The sequence below is a fragment of the Hyalella azteca genome, unplaced genomic scaffold, assembly GCF_000764305.2.
Source record: "Hyalella azteca isolate HAZT.00-mixed unplaced genomic scaffold, Hazt_2.0.2 contig12211, whole genome shotgun sequence".
NCBI classification, from domain to species: Eukaryota; Metazoa; Arthropoda; class Malacostraca; order Amphipoda; family Hyalellidae; genus Hyalella; species Hyalella azteca.
This window is the reverse complement of record NW_025942174.1, coordinates 234,198-256,566: the sequence shown is the minus strand read 5'-3', so window position 1 is coordinate 256,566 and position 22,369 is coordinate 234,198. Positions and strand designations below refer to the sequence as shown.

The following is a 22,369-nucleotide window of genomic DNA, read 5'->3' as shown; positions in this document are numbered from 1 at the left end:
GTTGACGGTGTCTGAATTCTCTTGGACAGATCCTAGTTCAGCACAGCGAAGGTCTGCAGGATGTGGCGGGTCTTCGATTGTGGTTTGATCTTCAGAAACTATGGATATACCGGAGTTTCTATTTTTGAGTTTTAGATCAGATTCAATAGATATCTCAGTTCCTAAAGACATCTGGTTTCCTGTGAACATTCTCTGAGAAGCTAGGTTGCATTTTTCTTTTCTCATCGAAACGCTTGTCAGTTTCTTGTCCCAGCTGGTAACTTTACTCTGTTGTTTCCTTGGAGTTGAACTGCCGCCACCCCGGTGCTTGTTCAAAACCCCAGGGTTGTTGTTGTTGTTATTATAAACGTTAATTTTGTCGGTGTTTACTTCACAGGAGTTGGAAAAATCATCGTTGCATGAATCCTTCTGATCGTGAGTCGCTAAAGATTTCAAAGTATCTATGCTTAGTGAAGAACTCGTAGAATAATCAGCATCCATTCCTTGCTTCTTGTTCCCGCGCTCCTGTTCCCGATTTTCGTTCATTGCTGGCTTCTCTGGAAATAATGAACGAAAGTTAACACTGTTAGATTTAGCTCTACTAAAATATTTGGTCTAGAATAGAATTCAGGTACAGCCTGATCATCCGGTGACATTAACCGTTTCAACAAAATGTTGTTTTAGCTCAAACCAATCAACAGTTGTAGCACATCATTAAAATGTACAAAGCAAAAATGAATATCGCTGATAACAAACTTTTAGCGTCAATTGGAAACTGCAATGCTTCAATTTCGAATTCCGTTCATGTTCTTTGAAAAGTTACATTATGAATGGACTGAAGGATATTTCTTTTCGTACTAAATTTGGCTAGATTGGGCTGGGTTAGGTTAGGTCAGGTTAAGTTGGAATAGGTTACGTTTGAAATAGAACAAACAAAATCTCATTGCTTTGCAGCTAACAATTTCTGGCAGTCGTAATTTTAGTGACACTATATTTTCATTATTCGTTTGCGTGCTATTGAATTCAACTAATATCAATCAAATCGATGTTCATGTCAAGAAAAGTATATACCTAATATCCGTTCACATCCAAATTCTGAGTACTGGTAGGATGTGGTGCCTTTATGACGAATAATTCTTGCTTGCTAGTGACCTTATATTTAATTTTTTGTACTTGGATTAACTTCAATGTAATTAAATTTATAATGGAAATACAAAACTGGGCGATGGGCCCTTTAATAAACCGTAATTTTATATTAGATTAAATCTGGCGGCAAGGTTTTCAAATCACCAAAATGTCAACAAATGAACAAAAGAGTTGGTCAAAAATTGCGAGTCAAAAATACACGTAAACGAAATAGAAGAAAATATACCAACCATATATGAACGCGCTTCCTTAATCGTCATAGTTGCTTAGTTTATAAATGCTTCATGGTGACCTGAGGTACGATTAGCTCATCACTCCTTGTTTAGATTTGAACTTGTGTTCACCTACACTCCTACAGTTATTTCTATGACAAATAACCATAGCAATAACTAGCATTTATAGACCACCTTGTGAAAAAATGGTTACATAAATAAGATAGCACCGCGTAACGCCGGGCCGAGCACGCTGCAGAGTTGTGCACGCGGCAGAGATGTGCACGCGGCAGAGATGTGCACGCAGCAGAGATGTGCACGCGGCAGAGATGTGCACGCAGCAGAGTTGTGCACGCGGCAGAGTTGTGCACGCGGCAGAGATGTGCACGCGGCAGAGTTGTGCACGCAGCAGAGTTGTGCACGCGGCAGAGTTGTGCACGCAGCAGAGTTGTGCACGCGGCAGAGATGTGCACGCGGCAGAGATGTGCACGCAGCAGAGTTGTGCACACGGCAGAGTTGTGCACGCAGCAGAGTTGTGCACACGGCAGAGTTGTGCACGTGGCAGAGTTGTGCACCTGTCTCTTATACACATCTAGATGTGTATAAGAGACAGCGGCAGAGATGTGCACGCAGCAGAGTTGTGCACACGGCAGAGTTGTGCACGCAGCAGAGTTGTGCACACGGCAGAGTTGTGCACGTGGCAGAGTTGTGCACGCGGCAGAGTTGTGCACGCGGCAGAGTTGTGCACGCGGCAGAGTTGGACACGCATGTCTTGGTACAGATACAAGATACGAGGTAGGCGAGCTCTGGAATAGTATATTGTACTGAGAGTGTGTCGAGATTAGAGCACACTGTAGGCACGCTCTGGAGTGGTAGTGTACTAAATCATTGAAAAGATTGACTTGAATTGACGCGTTATTGAAAAGATAAGTGCCTCAAGAGAGCCATTGTGAGAGAGTGTCTAATATGCTTCACGTCGCTGAGCAGTTCGACGCCGCCGGCATTAACGCCTCAGTTCTGTCCATTAATAGCATTGATTAGACTTACTCCAGTTGAATAAAATTCGTGCGTAAGACAAACGAGAATAGTGTATCCTGTGCTGTAATTTAAAGGGAATTACTTTAGCAAATTGCTTGGGTAACTAAATAGAATTGCAGCGTAATCTAGGCTGTTAATTTAATAAGAGCAGCAATGCCGTAATTAAGAGCGCTCGTTCTATCAATTAGGCTATTGGAAGCTTAACTAGAATCAGATAATTGCTGCTGCTGAACAAAGATGCGTCGCTTTATCGTCGCCCTCCGATCTCTTCAGGACGAGAGTTCCTAGGAGAGACGCAAGACGCAAATAAGGTGACGCAAAAGAGGGACCTTTGCCCCCTTCCCCAGACGAGGTCATTAAGACGATGGGTCTTTGCAACTGTGATGCAACAAGCAAGTCTCTGAAGAACACGCGAATTAGAAGCGCACATGGGAATTGACTTACTAATTATGTCAGAGATACGAAATTGATGAGGAAGTTACAATGTTTTCAAATACTGGCATTCACGCGAAATAAGCAAAATGTTATAGCACACACACGGGAACTGAAGCCTCATTGCGATCCAGAATGTTTTAAGTAACGACATATTAAGCACAAATAAAGGACTTTTAGATATGAAATCATACCAGGATTCTTACATTAAATAATTTTTAGGTTTCTTCACAATATAATTGCATTTGAAGCTGGAAGATAACTGATGGAAAGGCTGGATAATTTACAATGCATTTTAGCAACTTCTAAAATAAATTTTTTCAGAAGCACTGAATGTCTAAAGTCTGAAGTTTTAGACTCTCAGAACTTTAAGTGTCCACAATTACTCATCAACACAAATAATTGAGTTTTTTAGAAGAAAGGAGTAATTAGACGGTACTGAATTGTGGGAATAAATGAGTACTGGGAGTACAGGGAAGGAATTAAGTTCATGCGAAGGAATTGAGTTCGTGAAAAGGAAGTGAGTTCGTGAGAAGAAATTGAGTTCGTGAAAAGGAATTGAGTTCGAGAGAAGAAATGAGTAGTGAGACGGAAATGAATTTTGAGAAGAAATAAGCTGAAGAACTATTAAATAAGCAGAAAGAACTTGAGTTCGTGCATACGACGTGAAATTTATATTCGCTATTTGATTCACCGGTTTATTGCTCGAATACTTGAATGAGTTTGCCTTTTTAAAAACTGCGCCAGAAGCTAATGCAAAGAGACGAACTTGACTTGTGTTGCAGTCTACGAGACTTCAGGTAAAGTCAACAAAAGTAGACAGACAGGGCATTATCCAAACAGAAATAGACGGGCTCTAAGTAGACAGAATTCAACAAAAGTAGACAGGGCATGATCTAAACAGAAATAGACGGGCTCCAAGTAGACAGAATTGAATAAAAGTAGACATGACGTTCAGTCAAACGGACCCCGGTTGAGGGGTTCCGCTGTCTAGAGAAGATCTGGAACTTAGCGCGGTAATTCCAGCTGAAATAAGACGAGCGTAATGGAATTAAGAGGCAATTACTGATCCGGTGCCAGCTGACTGATGGGCCCAGCCAGCTGGCGGCCCAGCAACGGCACCAGCAGACTTGTGGGCTCAGCCAGCTGGCGGCCCAGCAACGGCACCAGCAGACTATAGGGCTCAGCCAGCTGGCGGCCCAGCAACGGCACTAGCAGACTGTAGGGCTCAGCCAGCTGGCGGCCCAGCAACGGCACCAGCAGACTGATGGACTCAGCCAGCTGGCGACCCAGCAACGGCACCAGCAGAATGATGGACTCAGCCAGCTGGCGGCCCAGCAACGGCACTAGCAGACTGTAGGGCTCAGCCAGCTGGTGGCCCAGCAACGGCACCAGCAGACTAAAGACGCATAGTTGGCCAGCCTTCGAGACCGATGAGCGAGCCAAGTTTAGTGTCGCGTTATAACAAATTCATCGCAGACCAAATGGAAGTCTTTTCTGATCCCAGCGAAATGGGGGCGGATTTTTACGCCACTGTTTGTATCCTTTCATCCTTTTGTTTTCTCTGATGTGGTCCCGACGACGCAACGAATGTTTGGCAGGAGAAATTATCTCTGTTTGTACCTGTTGAAATTTGCTCATGTTGTTCAGTCCCTTTTCTGACTTTCCAGTTGCAGTTCACCAAATACAGGGCAAGTGCTTGCACATGAAAAGCATGTAGGAGAGGATATCATTCAGATATAACGTTTGAGTAGTCCTTTAAACTTTTTTTCTTCATTGCAGTTTACTTGTATTTATTCTCTCTATAATACGGATATTTCCTTATTGAAGCGGGTAATTGGAGATTCGTAGCACATCCATCAATTCTGTGTGTGCTGAATAATGTATATTATACTGCAGTGGGTCTAGCTTACAAGTGGAGTATCAGGTACAATCTTCTTTACTTTGCATGCCGGTTCCTCTCATCCTTTATTTCCAGGCATAAACGATAAATAAGTCTATTCACTTACACAAGAAGCATTCACTAAAGTGGTCATGTTTATGGACGTCATGCCGCATATTCCGGGACATACTAACATGTCCCCATGTTTACACCACACAGTAATCGATGAGTCCGAGTCCCGAGGGCTGGTATTATGGTAACTCGTCGGTAATCTAATTACCCCCAAAGAGAAACGTTGCCAATGGCAATAAAATCGTTTCTAGACCAGTTCTTTAGGGACATCAACCCGAATTTGCGACAAGAACCCGGGAAATTTTCCTGCGGACATTCGTGGACTTGGTTAAGAAAGGAGATCAAGGCAGGCGACTTGATTCACTTATGTCCAGTTATGTAGGGGCGGAATATCGGTGCTTGGCTCGTAGCTTGCGTTCGGGTTTGGTAAATGTGTATTAATGGAAACATAAATACCTATGCAATTATGCGTTTAATATTAGCGCGTGGAATATAAGGAGATTAAAAAGATCATTACAAGCAGTCGCGCATCACGAAAAAAACGTGATTTTGAAGAAACATACACATGCAATAAAAATGCACAACTTTGAAGAAACATGCGATACAAGAATTTTGGTGCTATCAATATTTACGGTAAAAGTTGAAGTGAGCTCGCCAACACGCTGCTAGGTGAAAGCTTAATCAAATCTAGAATGCACAATTTATACGTTAAAGGCGCTAATGTAATAAATGATGCTAATGTTCAATACATTACGCTCGCGCAATGTTCAATACATATAAACTTCGCGCGTTCCATAAATACAGAAGTCGCTAACTCACGCGTAATGACGCCTCACATCCAATCAAACATGAACATTTTTTCGTTAATTCACATGCGCATGAATACCAGCAGCATTTACCCACCAGTTACCGAGCACGCGGATGCAAATTTAATAAGCTTATAAAGAGAATAACTCAGACTGACATGCATACAAGATAAGCGCGTAAAGACCTCCGGCGCGCCGTAAAGACATAAAGCCGAGGCACTTGAGCGGCGCATGCAGATGTGATTGCCAGGCCTGCAGCAGCAGTCAAATGTGGTTAGGCCGGCAACCAGGCAGCCTGGACGGCTGCTGGCCGGCAACCAGGCAGCCTGGACGGCTGCTGGCCGGCAACCAGGCAGCCTAGACGGCTGCTGGCCGGCAACCAGGCAGCCTGGCGCGGCAGCTGGCCGGCAACTAGGCAGCCTGGACGGCTGCTGGCCGGCAACCAGGCAGCCTGGCGCGGCTGCTGGCCGGCAACCAGGCAGCCTAGACGGCTGCTGGCCGGCAACCAGGCAGCCTAGACGGCTGCTGGCCGGCAACCACAATCGGTCGTTGTGACAGAGAGGATGTCATACGGTCGTTGATATACGGCTGACCGTATCTTCCAACGTGAATTCTTTAGGAGACAGAAAATTTGATGCGTAATATACAATAATTTGTCAACGATCCTTTTCATTGATGTGTGATGTGCTCACAATTTTATAGAATCGAGAAGTGAGGATCCTTAACTACTCATTATGCATGAAGCACCAGCAAGTTCAAGATTATCAATAATTTTCGTGAAAACCGCGCAAACTGGAATAATTTATTGCTAAGGCGCGTTCGTCTGAAATCTAGCAACCTAACCTCACATCCTACACTAGCGAACTGTTCAGTGTTCATTTATGCTGTCGTCATTCCTACATCATTCTAGTATTACATGATCATTTCAATGACACCCATACTGAGGCTGTTCAGATATGCAGTTATTAAATGTGTTGAATGTTTCACTGCTTTCGTCGTATGTTTTTTTATGTTCTGGGTAATCTATAACATCCATAATTCCTGTTGTGCGTATAAACGTCTGTTTGGTGCGTCACATTCGTAGTTATTTTCATTAGTTATCTATACAACGAACTACTTAAACTTCATTCAGTGTTACTGCTTCTACGTGTTTGTGCAGGAGGTTTGTGCGCGTGATTGACTTCGCCATCAATAACAATAATATAATAACAATAAAGACAATAATATCGCTACAATATTGAGGACAGGAATATCGTGGTCGCCCGCGACGGCTCCGACTCGGCCATCCATCATGGCCTCGATCTGAGACCATCACTAAGGGAGGGGAAGGAGGCGTGGGAGGGGAAGGAGGCGTGGGAGGGGAGAAGTGAGGAGATTTGGATGAGAGGCAAATTGAAATCCATTATATTCAGATGTATAGAAAGAACAAAAATTTGGTAGAAGAGAAATAATATAAAGGAGGGAGAGTTGAGAGAAAAGTAAATGCGCCGGACGCTTGAGGAAAGTTGATCTTAGATGAGTCCTGCTGGAAAAATAAAGCGAGGAAAGCGAAGAAATGATCGAGCGAGTACCTAACTATGAGGGATAAAATAGAATAATTCTGAATACGTAAAAGAGATATTATAGTAAAAGAAAATTAATTAGCAAGGCAAGGAACCAAGTGTAGGAAAGATGCCCAAATAATAAGTATAAGTTATCGAACAGCCTGCAGCGAACTGATACGGTATGAAAGTAAGGGGGTTGGCTATCTACCGCGTATGAAATGTAGACAGAAAATAAGGACTAACTAGCAGGAAAATCAACTTTCAACCCGTGTTCATTATAAAAACACGAATTTAACCTCAATTAACCTCTACAAAAAGTAATGGTAAATCCCATAATCATGACAAAATATAAATTATCCAAATTTCTTCATGATTTATACACTAAGTAATTCCATTATTCTACTTAACCTCAAGTAACCTCTATAAATATTAACGGTAAATCCTATAGTCATGCCAAAATATAAATATCTAAATTTATTAATGATTTAAACACTAAGTAATTCCATTATTCTGTAGACTTGAACGCATCACTTCAAGCTACCATTCCAAGGCCTGATCAGTGATCAATTTCCGGCATATTCTCGAGACAAGAAGTTGTCATTTACTGAAGATAGCTTTGTGTTAATGCAACAAATCCACAATTAGTTATTCTTCATTATGAACAGCGGGAATAAGGCACAATAGGCACGTTTAGTTTTGTTTTTAAACTATCTTTTTTTTATAAGTTACCCAATAAATTAATTACCTTACAATCAAGGTAGAAGAATCGAAATGCAAATTTCTTTATTTGTAACCAAAAATTCTTAAAGGGAAGAAAAAATTAGGTGTTGCTATTGCGACGGGAGTGATTTGCGTCAATTAACCTTCTTTAACAACGTAAACCTAGAACAAAGTTGCAACTTGTAACAACTACTGAAACTTTAACATAATATCAACATATTGACATAATTTTGCTCCTTTATGCAGACGTCCCACACTTGTGGCGGAAATAATAATAATGAAATATTACTAATACTGATAATGGATAATTTATTGATTCACGAGCCCTCATCTATCCAAGAAATTTGACCACTCGAGTTATCTCCCCAGCCAGCATCTGACCGCTGAGCCTCATGAGACCAACGGGACGCCTGCATCAATAACACCTGTGAATCTCTCCCTACATCAATAACACCTGTGCATCCCTCCCCTACATCAATAACACCTGTGCATCTCTCCCTACATCAATAACACCTGTGCATCCCTCCCCTACATCAATAACACCTGTGCATCCCTCCCCTACATCAATAACACCTGTGCATCCCTCTCCTACATAAATAACACCTGTGCATCCCTCCCCTACATCAATAACGCCTGTGCATCCCTCCCCTACATCAATAACACCTGTGCATCCCTACCTCCCCTACATCAATAACACCTGTGCATCCCTCCCTCCCTTACATCAATAACACCTGTGAATCCCTCCCCTACATCAATAAAACCTGTACATCCCTCCCCTACATCCATAACACCTGTATATCCTTCCCCTACATCAATAACACCTGTAAATCCCTCCCCCACATCAATAACACCTGTGCATCCTTCCCCTACATCAATAACACCTTTGCATCCCTCCCCTACATCAATAATACCTGCTCATCCCTACCCTACGTCCATAACACCTGTACATCCCTCCCCTACATCAATAACGCCTGTGCATCCCCCCTTTCATCAATAACACTTGTGCATCCCTCCCCTTCATCAATAACACCTGTGCATCTCTCCCTACATCCATAACACCTGTGCATCCCTCCCTACATCCATAACACCTTTACAACCCTCCCCTACATCAATAACGCCTGTGCATCCCTCCCCTACATCAGTAACACCTGTGCATCCCTCCCTACATCAATAACACCTGTGCATCCCTCCCCTACATCAATAACACCTGTGCATCTCTCCCTACATCCATAACACCTTTACAACCCTCCCCTACATATATAAAACCTCTACAACCCTCCCCTACATCAATAACACCTGTGCATCCCTCCCCTACATCATCACAAGGAACTACACATCTCTTTCATCACTCACTTTTCCACCACATACAACTTTCCTTCAGTCAAACTTCTCTATAACTGCATGACATCCTTCCACCACTCACATCCCCCACCACTCACATCCCTCCACCACTCACATCCCCCAGCACTCACATCCCTCCACCACTCACATCCCCCACCACTCACATGCNCTCACACCCCCCACAAACGCCCCCAAACACCCCTCTCCCCCCTCCCCCAGTAGGACGAAGTAGACGGCCGAGGCGTCGCTAATCTGCCAATCACTCTGCGGATCAGGGCCGCGATTAGCGCCGCTGTATCCTGCTCCAGCAACTGCGATTGCCAATCAATTAAGTGATTGGCTGGGGTGATCGCTGTGCTCCTCACTCCTATTCCAATAAGGTCCTCAACGGTCATTGTGTTCCTCCCATTGATTGTTTTCCTTAAACTAAAACCGATACTTCATTGAAGTACATCTCTTCTTGTCCCGCAACAATTCTGTCATAATTTTCCTAATGAGCCTCAATTGTTCGTTCATGGCAATTCCTATCCAAACGTTCAGAATTTCAGTACTATGGCCATGAAGTATCCAATTTCTAGCCACAATCAACACTGAGGTAAGTTATTTAGATTCAATAATAATACTTGTTCCTTACTCATGCTTTTGATCGAACGAACGTTGAGATACAACCCAATGCCGGCTGGAAACCATGCAACGTAAGCAGCCCGCGAGGAACAAGAGATAGGATTTGCTCCACTTTGCCCAGCGTAACATGAATAAATAAACATAATTATAATCAGACTCCTAATAACTCCGAATTAATACAAATAAATCGGTTACTATATTTGAATGCAGACTCAGACCGAGAAACAGCTCGGTAGGTTTAACATCTGGGACGCTCGGGACGAAGGGTCCCCACTGCACCTATGTTGGGTCGTGCTTTGGTTCATGCTGGTTAGGGTTAACTGCATGTCATCTTTACACAAGAGTGTTAAGATGAGAGTGAACTGCATGCAATCTTTACACAACAGTGTAAAGATGAGAGTGAACTGCATGCAATCTTTACACAACAGTGTAAAGATAGAGTGAACTGCATGCCATCTTTACACAACAGTGTAAAGATGGGAATCAATTGCATGCCATCTTTACACAAGAGTGTAAAGATGAGAGTGAACTGCATGTCATCTTTACATGCACAAGAGTGTAAAGATGAGAGTGAACTACATGTCATCTTTACATGCATAAGAGTGTAAAGATGAGAGTGAACTGCATGTCATCTTTACACAGACACGCCAGCATAAGACCTACTTCGTACATGTCCTTATTATGAAAGACTGCGATGCCACATCCAGTCATCCTGACACTGATCAACCAGCAGGCCACTCGAGTGCTGCGCGGCCGGTCCGACGCTGTTTATCGAGGGTGAATTATGGAATTATGGTGACTCAGGAGGTGTGTAGGAGCGTAGGATACCTTTGTGTCCAAACACGCATCGGCGGGCGAGAGGATAAATTATTACGGTATCCCTTCTCAACATACCGTGGGGAGGCTTAAATAGTAGAAAAATTCATTCATCAATGAATTCATTCTGCAGTGTGCGTCAAATAGTGCATGCTTGCCTTAGCTTGTGCACTTTATGGGCCTGAATAACGGCCACTACAGCCGTACTCCACGCGTCATTCATGCCCTGGTATGAGTCACGGCCACTACAGCCGTACTCCACGCGTCATTCATGCCCTGGTATGAGTCACGGCCACTACAGCCGTACTCCACGCGTCATTCATGCCCTGGTATGAGTCACGGCCACTACAGCCGTACTCCACGCGTCATTCATGCCCTGGTATGAGTCACGGCCACTACAGCCGTACTCCACGCGTCATTCATGCCCTGGTATGAGTCACGGCCACTACAGCCGTACTCCACGCGTCATTCATGCCCTGGTATGAGTCACGGCCACTACAGCCGTACTCCACGCGTCATTCATGCCCTGGTATGAGTCACGGCCACTACAGCCGTACTCCACGCGTCATTCATGCCCTGGTATGAGTCACGGCCACTACAGCCGTACTCCACGCGTCATTCATGCCCTGGTATGAGTCACGGCCACTACAGCCGTACTCCACGCGTCATTCATGCCCTGGTATGAGTCACGGCCACTACAGCCGTACTCCACGCGTCATTCATGCCCTGGTATGAGTCACGGCCACTACAGCCGTACTCCACGCGTCATTCATGCCCTGGTATGAGTCACGGCCACTACAGCCGTACTCCACGCGTCATTCATGCCCTGGTATGAGTCACGGCCACTACAGCCGTACTCCACGCGTCATTCATGCCCTGGTATGAGTCACGGCCACTACAGCCGTACTCCACGCGTCATTCATGCCCTGGTATGAGTCACGGCCACTACAGCCGTACTCCACGCGTCATTCATGCCCTGGTATGAGTCACGGCCACTACAGCCGTACTCCACGCGTCATTCATGCCCTGGTATNAGAAGCTTTAGTGCTCATGTTGCTATACTGAGAAGCTTTAGTGCTCATGTTGCTATAATAAGAAGCTTTAGTGCTCATGTTGCTATAATAAGAAGCTTTAGTGCTCGTGTTGCTATACTGAGAAGCGTTAGTGCTCATGTTGCTATACTGAGAAGCTTTAGTGCTCATGTTGCTATACTAAGAAGCTTTATATAGTGCTCATGTTGCTATATACTAAGAAGCTTTAGTGCTCATGTCGTTATACTAAGAAGCTGTAGTGCTCTTGTTGCTATGCTAAGAAGCTTTAGTGCTCATGTTGCTATACTGAAAAGCTTTCGTGTTTATAACACCGTCACATCAAACTACAGCGAATGGCACTCAGTCATGTAAGCTTCATTTGGTACTAAGTGTTTAATTCAACGCATTGAATGCCGATGCCCCCGGTTACAGTATGCTCTGATGAGGGGCTTCCATCTATACCAGCATATCTTAATAAGGTGGACTCACTCAACAACCCAGACTCAAGAGGAGTTATAATTGGTAGTTGAGGAGCATGACGACGAAGGCTGCGCATCAGCGTGACCGTGGGCGAGCTAGGACGTCCAGAACTTAACGGTAGGACCTGAGGACTAACAGTTTTGCCCTGGTAGTTGCGAGTGCAATGCCAAATGAAGCATCGGCCTTGAGAACAGCCGTTGCAATCTGGATATTTTCATGAAAACTACTTAAATAAAGAAACTTATTGTCATAAAGAGAAGTCATACAGATATTTTGTAATACATTCAGGAGACCTATACTGTTTATATAAGGAGCATGCAGGAGGATCTTGCGTCTGGGTCGAGTAGTGACCGAAGCACAATAGTGATCTCATCACATAGATGCGCATTGATCGTTCACTTAAAACAAGTAAGTTGAACCCACGGTACCAGTTTTATCCCGAAACGAATCTTTTAAGTTGGTGACGGAAGTTAAGAAACGGAAATGAAATTGATCTCAATCTTGAAAAAGTGAATTACCGGAACTTGAAAGAATGACACAAACCAGCACCACACACCTCATGATCATGAGTCTCTCCCACCCATCACCCCATCTTTCGTCTTCGACAGGTGCCGGTTACGTCGTTGCTCAGACTTTGTTTCTAATTTTGTTCTGTCGCGCGTCTCAGGGTTCAACAATACTAAAATCTTCGTATTTTATTGCAGCCAAAGTAGGTGATCTCATCGATCTGTTCCATCAAGGCTTTCACTTTCAACTCAGCTGCGCGGCTCTTATTATACCTCCGCATGCAAAAATGGCTTTTACTCTAATATAGCTTGGAAACATTGGCCTTACCCTTTATCACGATAATGCAACCTTCCACCTTTCGACGGAATCAAATATTCTTTTTTATTTCGCCTACAAAAGCTTTCAATTTTTTAAGGCAAGAAAAGCACACTTTGAGGCCGAATGGTCATCACTTCTACCCACGCTACAAATGCTTTCACTTGATCTCAAAAACTTATCACTGTATCAATCTCACTTACTTTATTAAATTAACCTCGTGAAAAATGTCTCTCAATTTTGTTATCAACTTTAAATTAAAATCCCCTCACTTGTACTGTCGAAACAAACGCTATCAATTTCACCTCACAACCAAAGACCTTCACTTCTAAGTCGATAACAAAGGCTCTCACATCCCCCATCGGCGACAAAGGCTGCGTTATTTGAACCTTGCAGACGCGGCGATTAAGAGGCCGGCTGAAGCGCGGCTGTAAACGGGGCCCCAGGCGTCGTCTTGGGGCCTCGTGGCGCGCAGCCCGGGGAGTTGGCCTCTTGATGGCCAGCCAGCGGCCGATGAACCGCCGCCGATTAATCGCCAATATTTTGTAGCGCGAGCTTGACTCTGTTAGCTGCAACATTGGGGGTCAATTTTGTAAATGGGTTATAATCGGCGTCTGGGGAGCGCGTGAGTTGTCTAGGGGGGATGGAGCTGAAGGAAACGGGGAGAGGAAGCAGTGCAGCGTAAAGAAGGACAGATGTATAGGACGGGGCCACTACAGCTGTAGTGAGGTGGCCTCTATAGCTGTAATGAGGTGGCCACTACAGCTGTAGTGAGGAGGCCACTACAGCTGTAGTGAGGTGGTCACTACAGCTATGGTAAGCAATTCATGATTGTAAACTGGTCATTTTAGAACGGGACAGCCTCACGCCCCACCAGCTCTCTTTTGCACGGCACACACTCCTTAATCGGGCAGAACAACTTCACTTCGTCCTAACAGACAAGTGAAGGAACAACGCTGACACGAATAAATTTAAACCCCGTGTGCGTGTTACGGGAGCTACAACTCAGTGTGCTACGAGAGCTTTAACTCAGTGTGATCTGAACGCTTGATTCTTACTCTTCGTTGCGTTAACATATGCGTTAAAAAACAGACTAGCGCTGAAACCCATGCATACTATATTTACCCTAAACCCGTGCCAAACTACAATTAATCTCGGGCGGTGTATTTGAAACAAACCCAGCGTTGGTATAGACGCGCTTTGGACTTCTGCCCCAGTGGCAGTCAACGTCCCAAACCAGCGGTAGTGCGGCAGTCGTCAGGCGCTCAACAGGCGCTACAGTCAGCGTCCCAAACCAGCGTAGTACGGCAGTCTTCAGGCGCTCAACAGGCGCTACAGTCAGCGTCCTAAACCAGCGTTAGTACGGGTCAGGCGCTCAATAGGCGCTACAGTCAGCGCCCTAAACCAGCGGCAGTTCAACAGGCGCTACAGTCAGCACAGTAAACCAGCGTAGTACGGCAGTCGTCAGGCGCTCAACAGGCGCTACAGTCAGCGCCGTAAACCAGCGTAGTACGGCAGTCGTCAGGCGCTCAATAAACCAGCGTAGTACGGCAGTCGTCAGGTGCTCAACAGACGCTACAGTCAGCGCTCTAAACCAGCGTAGTACGGCAGTCGTCAGGCGCTCAACAGACGCTACAGTCAGCGCCGTAAACCAGCGTAGTGCGGCAGTCGTCAGGCGCTCAACAGGCGCTACAGTCAGCGCCACAAACCAGCGTAGTACAGCAGTCGTCAGGCGCTCAACAGGCACTACAGTCAGCGCCCCAAACCAGCGTAGTACGGCACTCGTCAGGCGCTCAAGTCGCGTGATTTAATCTGGTTAAGTCGACGCTGCGCGATTGTTTAGAGCCCCGCGGGGACACTTGGACGCGACACGGACGCGTGGGGCTGTCGCTGCTGCGTGACACTAACGCACGCGCGTCATTGCCGTGCGTTGGCTGTCAATCATGAGCCGTGACGGCACTTGTACGGTCACGGCTGCTGCGTGACACTAACGCACGCGCGTCATTGCCGTGCGTTGGCTGTCAATCATGGGCCGTGACGGCACTTGGTACGGTCACGGCTGATGTGTTATGGTGTTACAGTCACGGCTGCGGTGTGATGGTGTTACAGTCACGACTGCGGTGTGATGGTGTTACAGTCACGGCTGCTGTGTGATGGTGTTACAGTCACGACTGCGGTGTGATGGTGTTGCAGTTACGGCTGGGGTGTGATGCTGTTGCAGTTACGGCTGGGGTGTGATGGTGTTGCAGTTACGGCTGCGGTGTGATGGTGTTACAGTCTCGTCTGGGGTGTGATGGTGTTACAGTCACGGCTGCGGTGTGATGGTGTTACAGTCACGACTGCGGTGTGATGGTGTTACAGTCACGGCTGCGGTGTGATGGTGTTACAGTCACGGCTGGAGTGCGATGGCACAACATTTCACCCCTCTTTAACACATCTTACACCACTCATACCATCTTGCAATACTTCCCCCCCATCCCCACCAACGCAGCCCTTACATCCCGACAGACGAAACATCCCGATTAATTATTAAATTTCCTAAAACTCACCACGATACCTCCACCGCACATCACCACACCCCACCACACCCCACCACACCCCACCACACCCCACCACACCCCACCACTACCCACCACACCCCACCACACCCCATTCCTTCTACCCAGCACACCAGCAGTTGGTCAGATGGGATTACGGCGGTGCTTTGCATTGTTATTGTATTGGGAGTTAGGGAGGCGTTTTGAATTACAACTCAACTATACTTGTTATACAATTTTCATTACACCTCATAAAATTCAAGCAAATTTGAGATGACAATTATGAACATTTTTCTTCTTAGTTTAAATCCCTATAAACTTCGTCACTTATTCATCAATCTAACGGCAATGGTCTTTTTTCAATTTCAACAATCCACTCGTTTTGTGGCAACAAGGATTATAAACATATATAAACGTCGACTTCCAATGTTCAACTAAAGTAAGGAACATCCACTGAAAACTTATTCAACCTCGAAATTTTGTGCTTGACTTTCATCGCAAAAAGTAGGGCCGATGAATAACTGAATTTAGTGTAAAGATTTCATCGACGCTCTCATTTAATCAACTCCGCTGTGCATCGGAAATTGACTTCTAATATGTATTCCGAATCATTTATATGTTGCATCCAATATAAAATGCGTGGGACGCTCGCATAAATAACTATTGTTTTATTAATCGGATATGTGACAAATCTTTCGTACACGTTTGTACCAGATTTCTGGTATAGGAGTTTGTGCCAGCTCTGTGGTAGGATTTGTGCCAGATCTGTGGTAAGAGTATGTGCCAGATCTGTGGTAGGAGTATGTGCCAGATCTGTGGTAGGAGTTTGTGCCAGATCTGTGGTAGGAGAGTGTGCCAGATCTGTGGTAGGAGTAGGAGTTTGTGCCAGATCTGTGGTAGGAGTTCGTGCCAGATCTGTGGTAGGAGTATGTGCCAGAACTGTGGTAGGAGTTTGTGCCAGATCTGTGGCAGGAGTTCGTGCCAGATCTGTGGCAGGAGTTCGTGCCAGATCTGTGGTAGGAGCTTGTGCCAGATCTGTGGTAGGAGTATATGCCAGATCTGTATAGTAGGAGTTTGTGCCAGATCTGTGGTAGGAGTATGTGCCAGATCTGTGGTACGAGTTTGTGCCAGATCTGTAGTAGGAGTTTGTGCCAGATCTTTGGTTGCAGGTTGTACCTATCTTAGATTACTCCTCATCTGGAAATGAGTTTCGTCTTTCTAAGCGCCAAGGTTCCCTTAAGTTTTTATTATCATCTCCTAAATGCAACTGCACTCCAGAGATGAAGGTTCTAAATGCTCTCTAAATTAGAGGGAAAATTAGATTTTCCGGCAAGCAGGTTAAGAAATTAAAGTGGAAGTGGTTTAGCGTGCACTAGAGAACGCAAACGAAGGATCTTCTTGATGGTGATGACAGTTGCGGGTAAAATTAATAAAAGAAAACGTCAGCCGCAAAAAGTTTTCATTAAATCGTAATGATCAACAACAGAATCTTCCTGCCGCAAGATTCAATAAAGCGAGAACTGCATTGGAAAAATACGTCAAAGCTTCTTATTAAGAATACATTTTTACGAGGAAATTCACGAATCTACGATGCGACTTTAAAGAAAGATTAAATCTCTGCGAGGAATGTGCTCGAAAATTTCCATTAAGTAATTGGAAGAAAGGGCTTATGATAAAATAAATAAAAAATGATTTTTTATTGAAAGATACCTCTAAAACATATATGCTATTAATGAATATTTATAACCTCATGCAAATTAGTTTTTGGTTACTCAGGAATCATTTGTCGCGAGCGGATCAATAGTCCACAGCGGATCAAGATCAATAGCCTACATTATCGACAAAATATTGTTAATTTTGGACCTTATTTCCAAACATCATATAATTGAAATTTCAATTTGGGCTAACGATCGTCTCTGGAATAATTTTTGTTAAAAATCCATAATATGTTTCCACTGAGGTCTAATTTTCTACAAATAAAATAGAGAAAATAAATGTTGCGCTTACCTGTACAAATAGTCAATATATAGTTAAAATACAGCTAGGGTGTCCTAAAATAAGCGATACTCAACTTTGAATGGCTGTAACTCAAAAAGCAATAGAGTTAAAAATTTTTGGGAGGTCAGGATTTGTTCCCTATGTTTTTCTGCATCTCTCCACCAAAAATCAGACAGATCGATGTAGCCATAAGCGTTTGATAGAACTTTCAGTGACATGTGCTAAAATCGTGCTTGCGCAAAGTTTTAGTAAGATCATTTTGCATAATCATTAGGTTGTCTTGACATGTTTTCTTTTCGCCGTTTTATTTTTTGTATCTTTGGTGAGACAAAAACATGGCAATCTTTGGTGAGACTCAATCATGGCAATCTTTGGTGAAAGGCAATCTTTGTTTTTGAAATTCCTTCTCACCAAAGATTGCCATGATTGTCTCTCACCAAAGATTGCCATGATTGGCTCTCACCAAAGATTGTCATGATTGCCTCTCACCAAAGATTGCCATGATTGTGTCTCACCGAAGATTGCCATGATTGTCTTTCACCAAAGATTGCCAGGTTTTTGTCTCCCCAAAGATACAAAAAATAAAACGGCGAAAAGAAAACATGTCAAGACAACCTAATGATTATGCAAAATGATCTTACCAAAACTTTGCGCAAGCACGATTTTAGCACATGTCACTGAAAATTCTATCAAACGCTTATGGCTACATCGATCTGTCTGATTTTTGGCGGAGAGATGCAGAAAAACATAGGGAACAAATCCTGACCTTCCAAAATTTTTTAACTCTATTACTTTTTGAGTTACAGCCATTCAAAGTTTAGTATCGTTTTTTGGGACACCCTGAAAAGTCAGTCACTCAGCGCTTCATGTTCGTTATAGTTTCCTTTACGTTACAGTAACAATTGTACCAAGATTAAAACCAATTGTATGAGTATATGGATAACGCACTCAAATAACCTGTATGATATTATCATGGAGTTCATGAAATGAAATTTAGTTTTATACGTTGTCAGGGCCCGTGACTTGAACCACTTGCCCTCATTTTTCATGCCCTGGCAACGAATAAAACAACTCAACTTGGAGCGGGAAAAACGAGTTGGCGGCTAATCTTCGTTCCTGCTCAAAAATTTATTAGTTGTAGTCTCGCATCCTCGCTCGGTACGCGTGATAGACTCTGATTATAATCATATATTTTGCTCCTTTTGTTGTGGAACGCAATAACTCAGCTATCATTTGGTTGCAAGCGCTGAAGACAATAATGACGTAGGTACCGCATCGCGTGGCGGCGCCAGAAATTTGATTCTCTACCTACATCCACTAGGAGAACTCAGAGGATAACATAGAAGTAAATCTAAAGCAACAAAAAATGGTATACCCTGCAAAACATACAGGTATCTTACCTGAAACCAGACCTTCTTCAGCCGTTACTGGTGAATCACTTCGGTTATCTGATGACGAATTTATTGGTTTGTTGATCTTGGGAGAGGGAGGTGCCTCTACATCAATGTCTTCATCCTCGTCATGCGACGCAGAGCCGGGGGATGCATGAGAAGAAGAGTTTGTTTCCCCGATTTTGGAGTTATTGTCAGGGTAACGACCGGGGCTCCTATCGGGGAAGAGGTTCAGTACTCGGGGAAGAGTGGGAGGGGAAATACCCTCTGGTGTACGTGTGGGGGAGTGCCGAGGGGACGTGAAAGGTGGGAAGGATACAAAACCCCGGGATGACAGGTGTTGGTGAAAGTCCTTTTGGTGTTCAGCTATCGATTGTCTTGTTGAATTCTGATGATGACTGAAGAACAACGGTAGTTGGTAGGTCAACGGATGATGCGCGGTAGGAGGCAGCAGGCTGCTCAAATTGTGCAATTGGGAAAGATTGGCTAGCCTGTGAAGTTCATTTGGAATATTTGAAGGGAATCCCAGAACCCTTTTCCGAAGATCATCTTTTGCAAGAAGCATGGTTTCGTTATGCGTATTGAATTCGTTTGAGTCGATGTCCGGGGAATCGTTTAGATTTACGGGTGAGGGAGTTTCTTTCTTATGGCACACCAGAGGCAAAGCTTCGTCCTCTTCCACGAAACCGAGATCGCTGGTCTCGAAGTGATCCTGGTTGCCTTGATCTGGAAACTCCAATCTGTTCTTCACGTGGCTTGATTTAGTGAGATCTTCACTTGCTGGGTCTGTTTTAGCAGCTGACTGCGCCAAATAATGAACGCTCAGTGCACTTTTCTTCGGATCAAAAGATTTCGAAACAAATTCTGTCAGCTTCTCCATTTTGGTATTGTCGGAGCTAACGTTGAGAGAACGCGCGTGCATTGGCTGGAATTACTGACAGGCCTTCGCTTCGATAGAACTGGAAATACTTTGTAATATAAATCCCATCCACAAGCTTTAATTTTCACGTGAAATTATGACATTTCATTATGTAGAAGGCTATTAACTTTCGCTATGTAGCACTCCGTATCTACTGAGATATTGCTGAACATTCCCAATCAAATTTAAAGCGTTATGGCAGGGAGTTTCACACCCAGCAGTGCTCGCCCCTCTGCCAGGAAACAGATTTTAGCGGCAGAAGTCAGACACGAGCATAAATTAAATAAGAAAAGCAGCTAACGACGAATGAAGAAATTTAAAGTCCTACCGTTTATAACCTTAGCAGTATGCTCATATATATATTTACTATTTTTAATAACGATTATGATTGTTAATAACTTCAATATTGGTAACTACAATTACAACAGTAGTGCCCAATTTGTAATAATTACCCTATTTACCAAAATTTATTATTGTTAATAGAATTACAATAGCAGTGAAGAATTGGTAAGAATCATCATTGTTTACTTTAAATTACAAGTAACAATGGCTTAATATGCAAACAATCATTATTATTGCTGCTAACAATCATTTGTGTTAAGAAGCATTGATATTTTTAGCAACATTTATTATTGAAAAAATTACCTTTTCCTTGATAATTATTAAATTCTTATGATTGAAAACAATTGCGATAAGATGGTTTAGAAAGTCTGCTTTTTAAACGACAATTACTTTTTTTAACTAAATCAATTTATTTAAAAACAATTACTAACGTTAACATAATATGCCGTTTTTAACAACATATTAAATACTGTAAAAAAATCTGTTAAATATCTTTCATGTTTGAAAAATATCTTAAAGAAATACTAACTAATGCTAATCAATAAAAAATACTAACTTGAAAATATCGCGAAGATATACGTTAACTTCTGACGATATATCAACTTGAAAATATCACAAAGAAATGCTAACTTGAAGACATCGCAAAGAAATGCCAACTTGAAAATATCGCAAAGAAATGCCAACTTGAAAATATCACATAGATAAACTAATTCGAAAATAATGCAAAGAAAAGCTAGGTCGAAATTTTCGAGAACTAATGCCAACTTTGCAATATCGTGAATAAATGATAACTCATAAATATCGCGAAGAAATATTCGCAAACCGTTTTGTTTAAGAAAATTCAAGTTTATATGAAATGAGTTTACGTTAATTACAGCTTTCTGAGCCAGTAACGGTCAGTCGATCATGCACACTTAACACAGCCTGTGCCAGTGAATGGCATATTCAACTTTAGTTCATGTTATAAATTAAAAGAACAAGGACTTCATTTTATGAACTTACTAAAATTTATATTCCAACCTATTTAAAATTTTAAGAGTTCACAATTAACCGATCAGAATCAGGCTTCATCTTTGAAAATAGCTTTCAATAATGATAACTCCATTGAGTGCGAACCTGCCTTCAATAACGGTACTGTTATTGAGTTAAATCATTTTTAGAAAGTTTATTTTGCTGCGTTCAAACAGTCTTCAACAACAGTACTGATATTGAGTTGAATCATTCTTCAATAAAGTTTATTTAACTGCGTTCAAACAGTCTTCAACAACAATACTGCTTTGAGTTAAATCATTCTTCAATAACGTTACTTTTACTGCGTTCAAACAGTCTTCAACAACGGTACTGTTATTGAGTTTAAACAGTCTTCAATAAAGGTACTTTTGCTACTTCCAAACAGCCTTCAATAACAGCACCGATATTGAGTTTAAACAGTTTTTAATTACAGTACTTTTACTGGGCTAAGGAAAACTTCAATAACGATACTTTTACTGCGCTGGAACAGCCAATAACGGTACTGTTATAGAGTTCAAACAGATTTCAATTTTGGTACTCGTATTGAGTCACTTCATCGCAAACTCTTTCTTAAACATAAAACCGTCGAGTCTTCAACTGAAATCTTCCGGAATTAACCTCGTTCTCATTCACGGCCTGAAATTAATACAGAAACTCGCATTTTTTCTTATGAATAGAAAGTTTTGATGTTCGCGCGCAGCTCGTGAAATCGTCTTCAGGCTCTGGCAGCACCGGCCACCGGCGCCGCTAAGAGGGCCACGAGTTTTGGCTCGAGTCGAGGGTTACGAGGACTCCAGGAGCGCGATCTGAGGGAAGATCCTTCAGAGGAGGAGTCCTGAGGCACGATCTGAGGGAGGAACCTTCAGAGGAGGAGTCGGTAGAGACAGGCTTTTATATTCTGCAACAGAGGAACGACTGAACAAAGGCGAATGTGGCGGGAGGCGTCGCTCGCTTATACATGAGTCGAAGATCAGGTGAAGCTTGCGCCGAGTTTAAGCGTAATGAATTTCATGAATTTTGATAATCAGAATTGAGGGGACACATTAATTAAATTGAACTCAATTGCTTGATTAAAAATCACATTTCAACTACTGTTAGAGAAATATTTATCACTTGTAGTGTATTGAGAGCCACGATCTACTTCTAATTTCAATTCTAAATTACAAAATACCTTCTTTATTAATCATCGCATTCTTGGGATAGCCATGCATGCCATCTTCGAGAAA

At 43.2% G+C, this 22,369-nt stretch overlaps 1 protein-coding gene across 1 annotated transcript; it reads right to left on the bottom strand.

Moving 5' to 3' along the window:
* Positions 1-32: 32 nt before the first annotated feature.
* Positions 33-19,810, bottom strand: LOC125178728. Its single transcript, XM_047883193.1, has 3 exons — positions 18,881-19,810; positions 319-536; positions 33-98 (listed from the first exon to the last, which is right to left on the bottom strand). The coding sequence occupies exons 1-3, from the start codon at positions 19,791-19,793 to the stop codon at positions 33-35; spliced, it is 1,197 nt and encodes a 398-aa protein (XP_047739149.1). The 5' UTR covers positions 19,794-19,810.
* Positions 19,811-22,369: the final 2,559 nt, after the last annotated feature.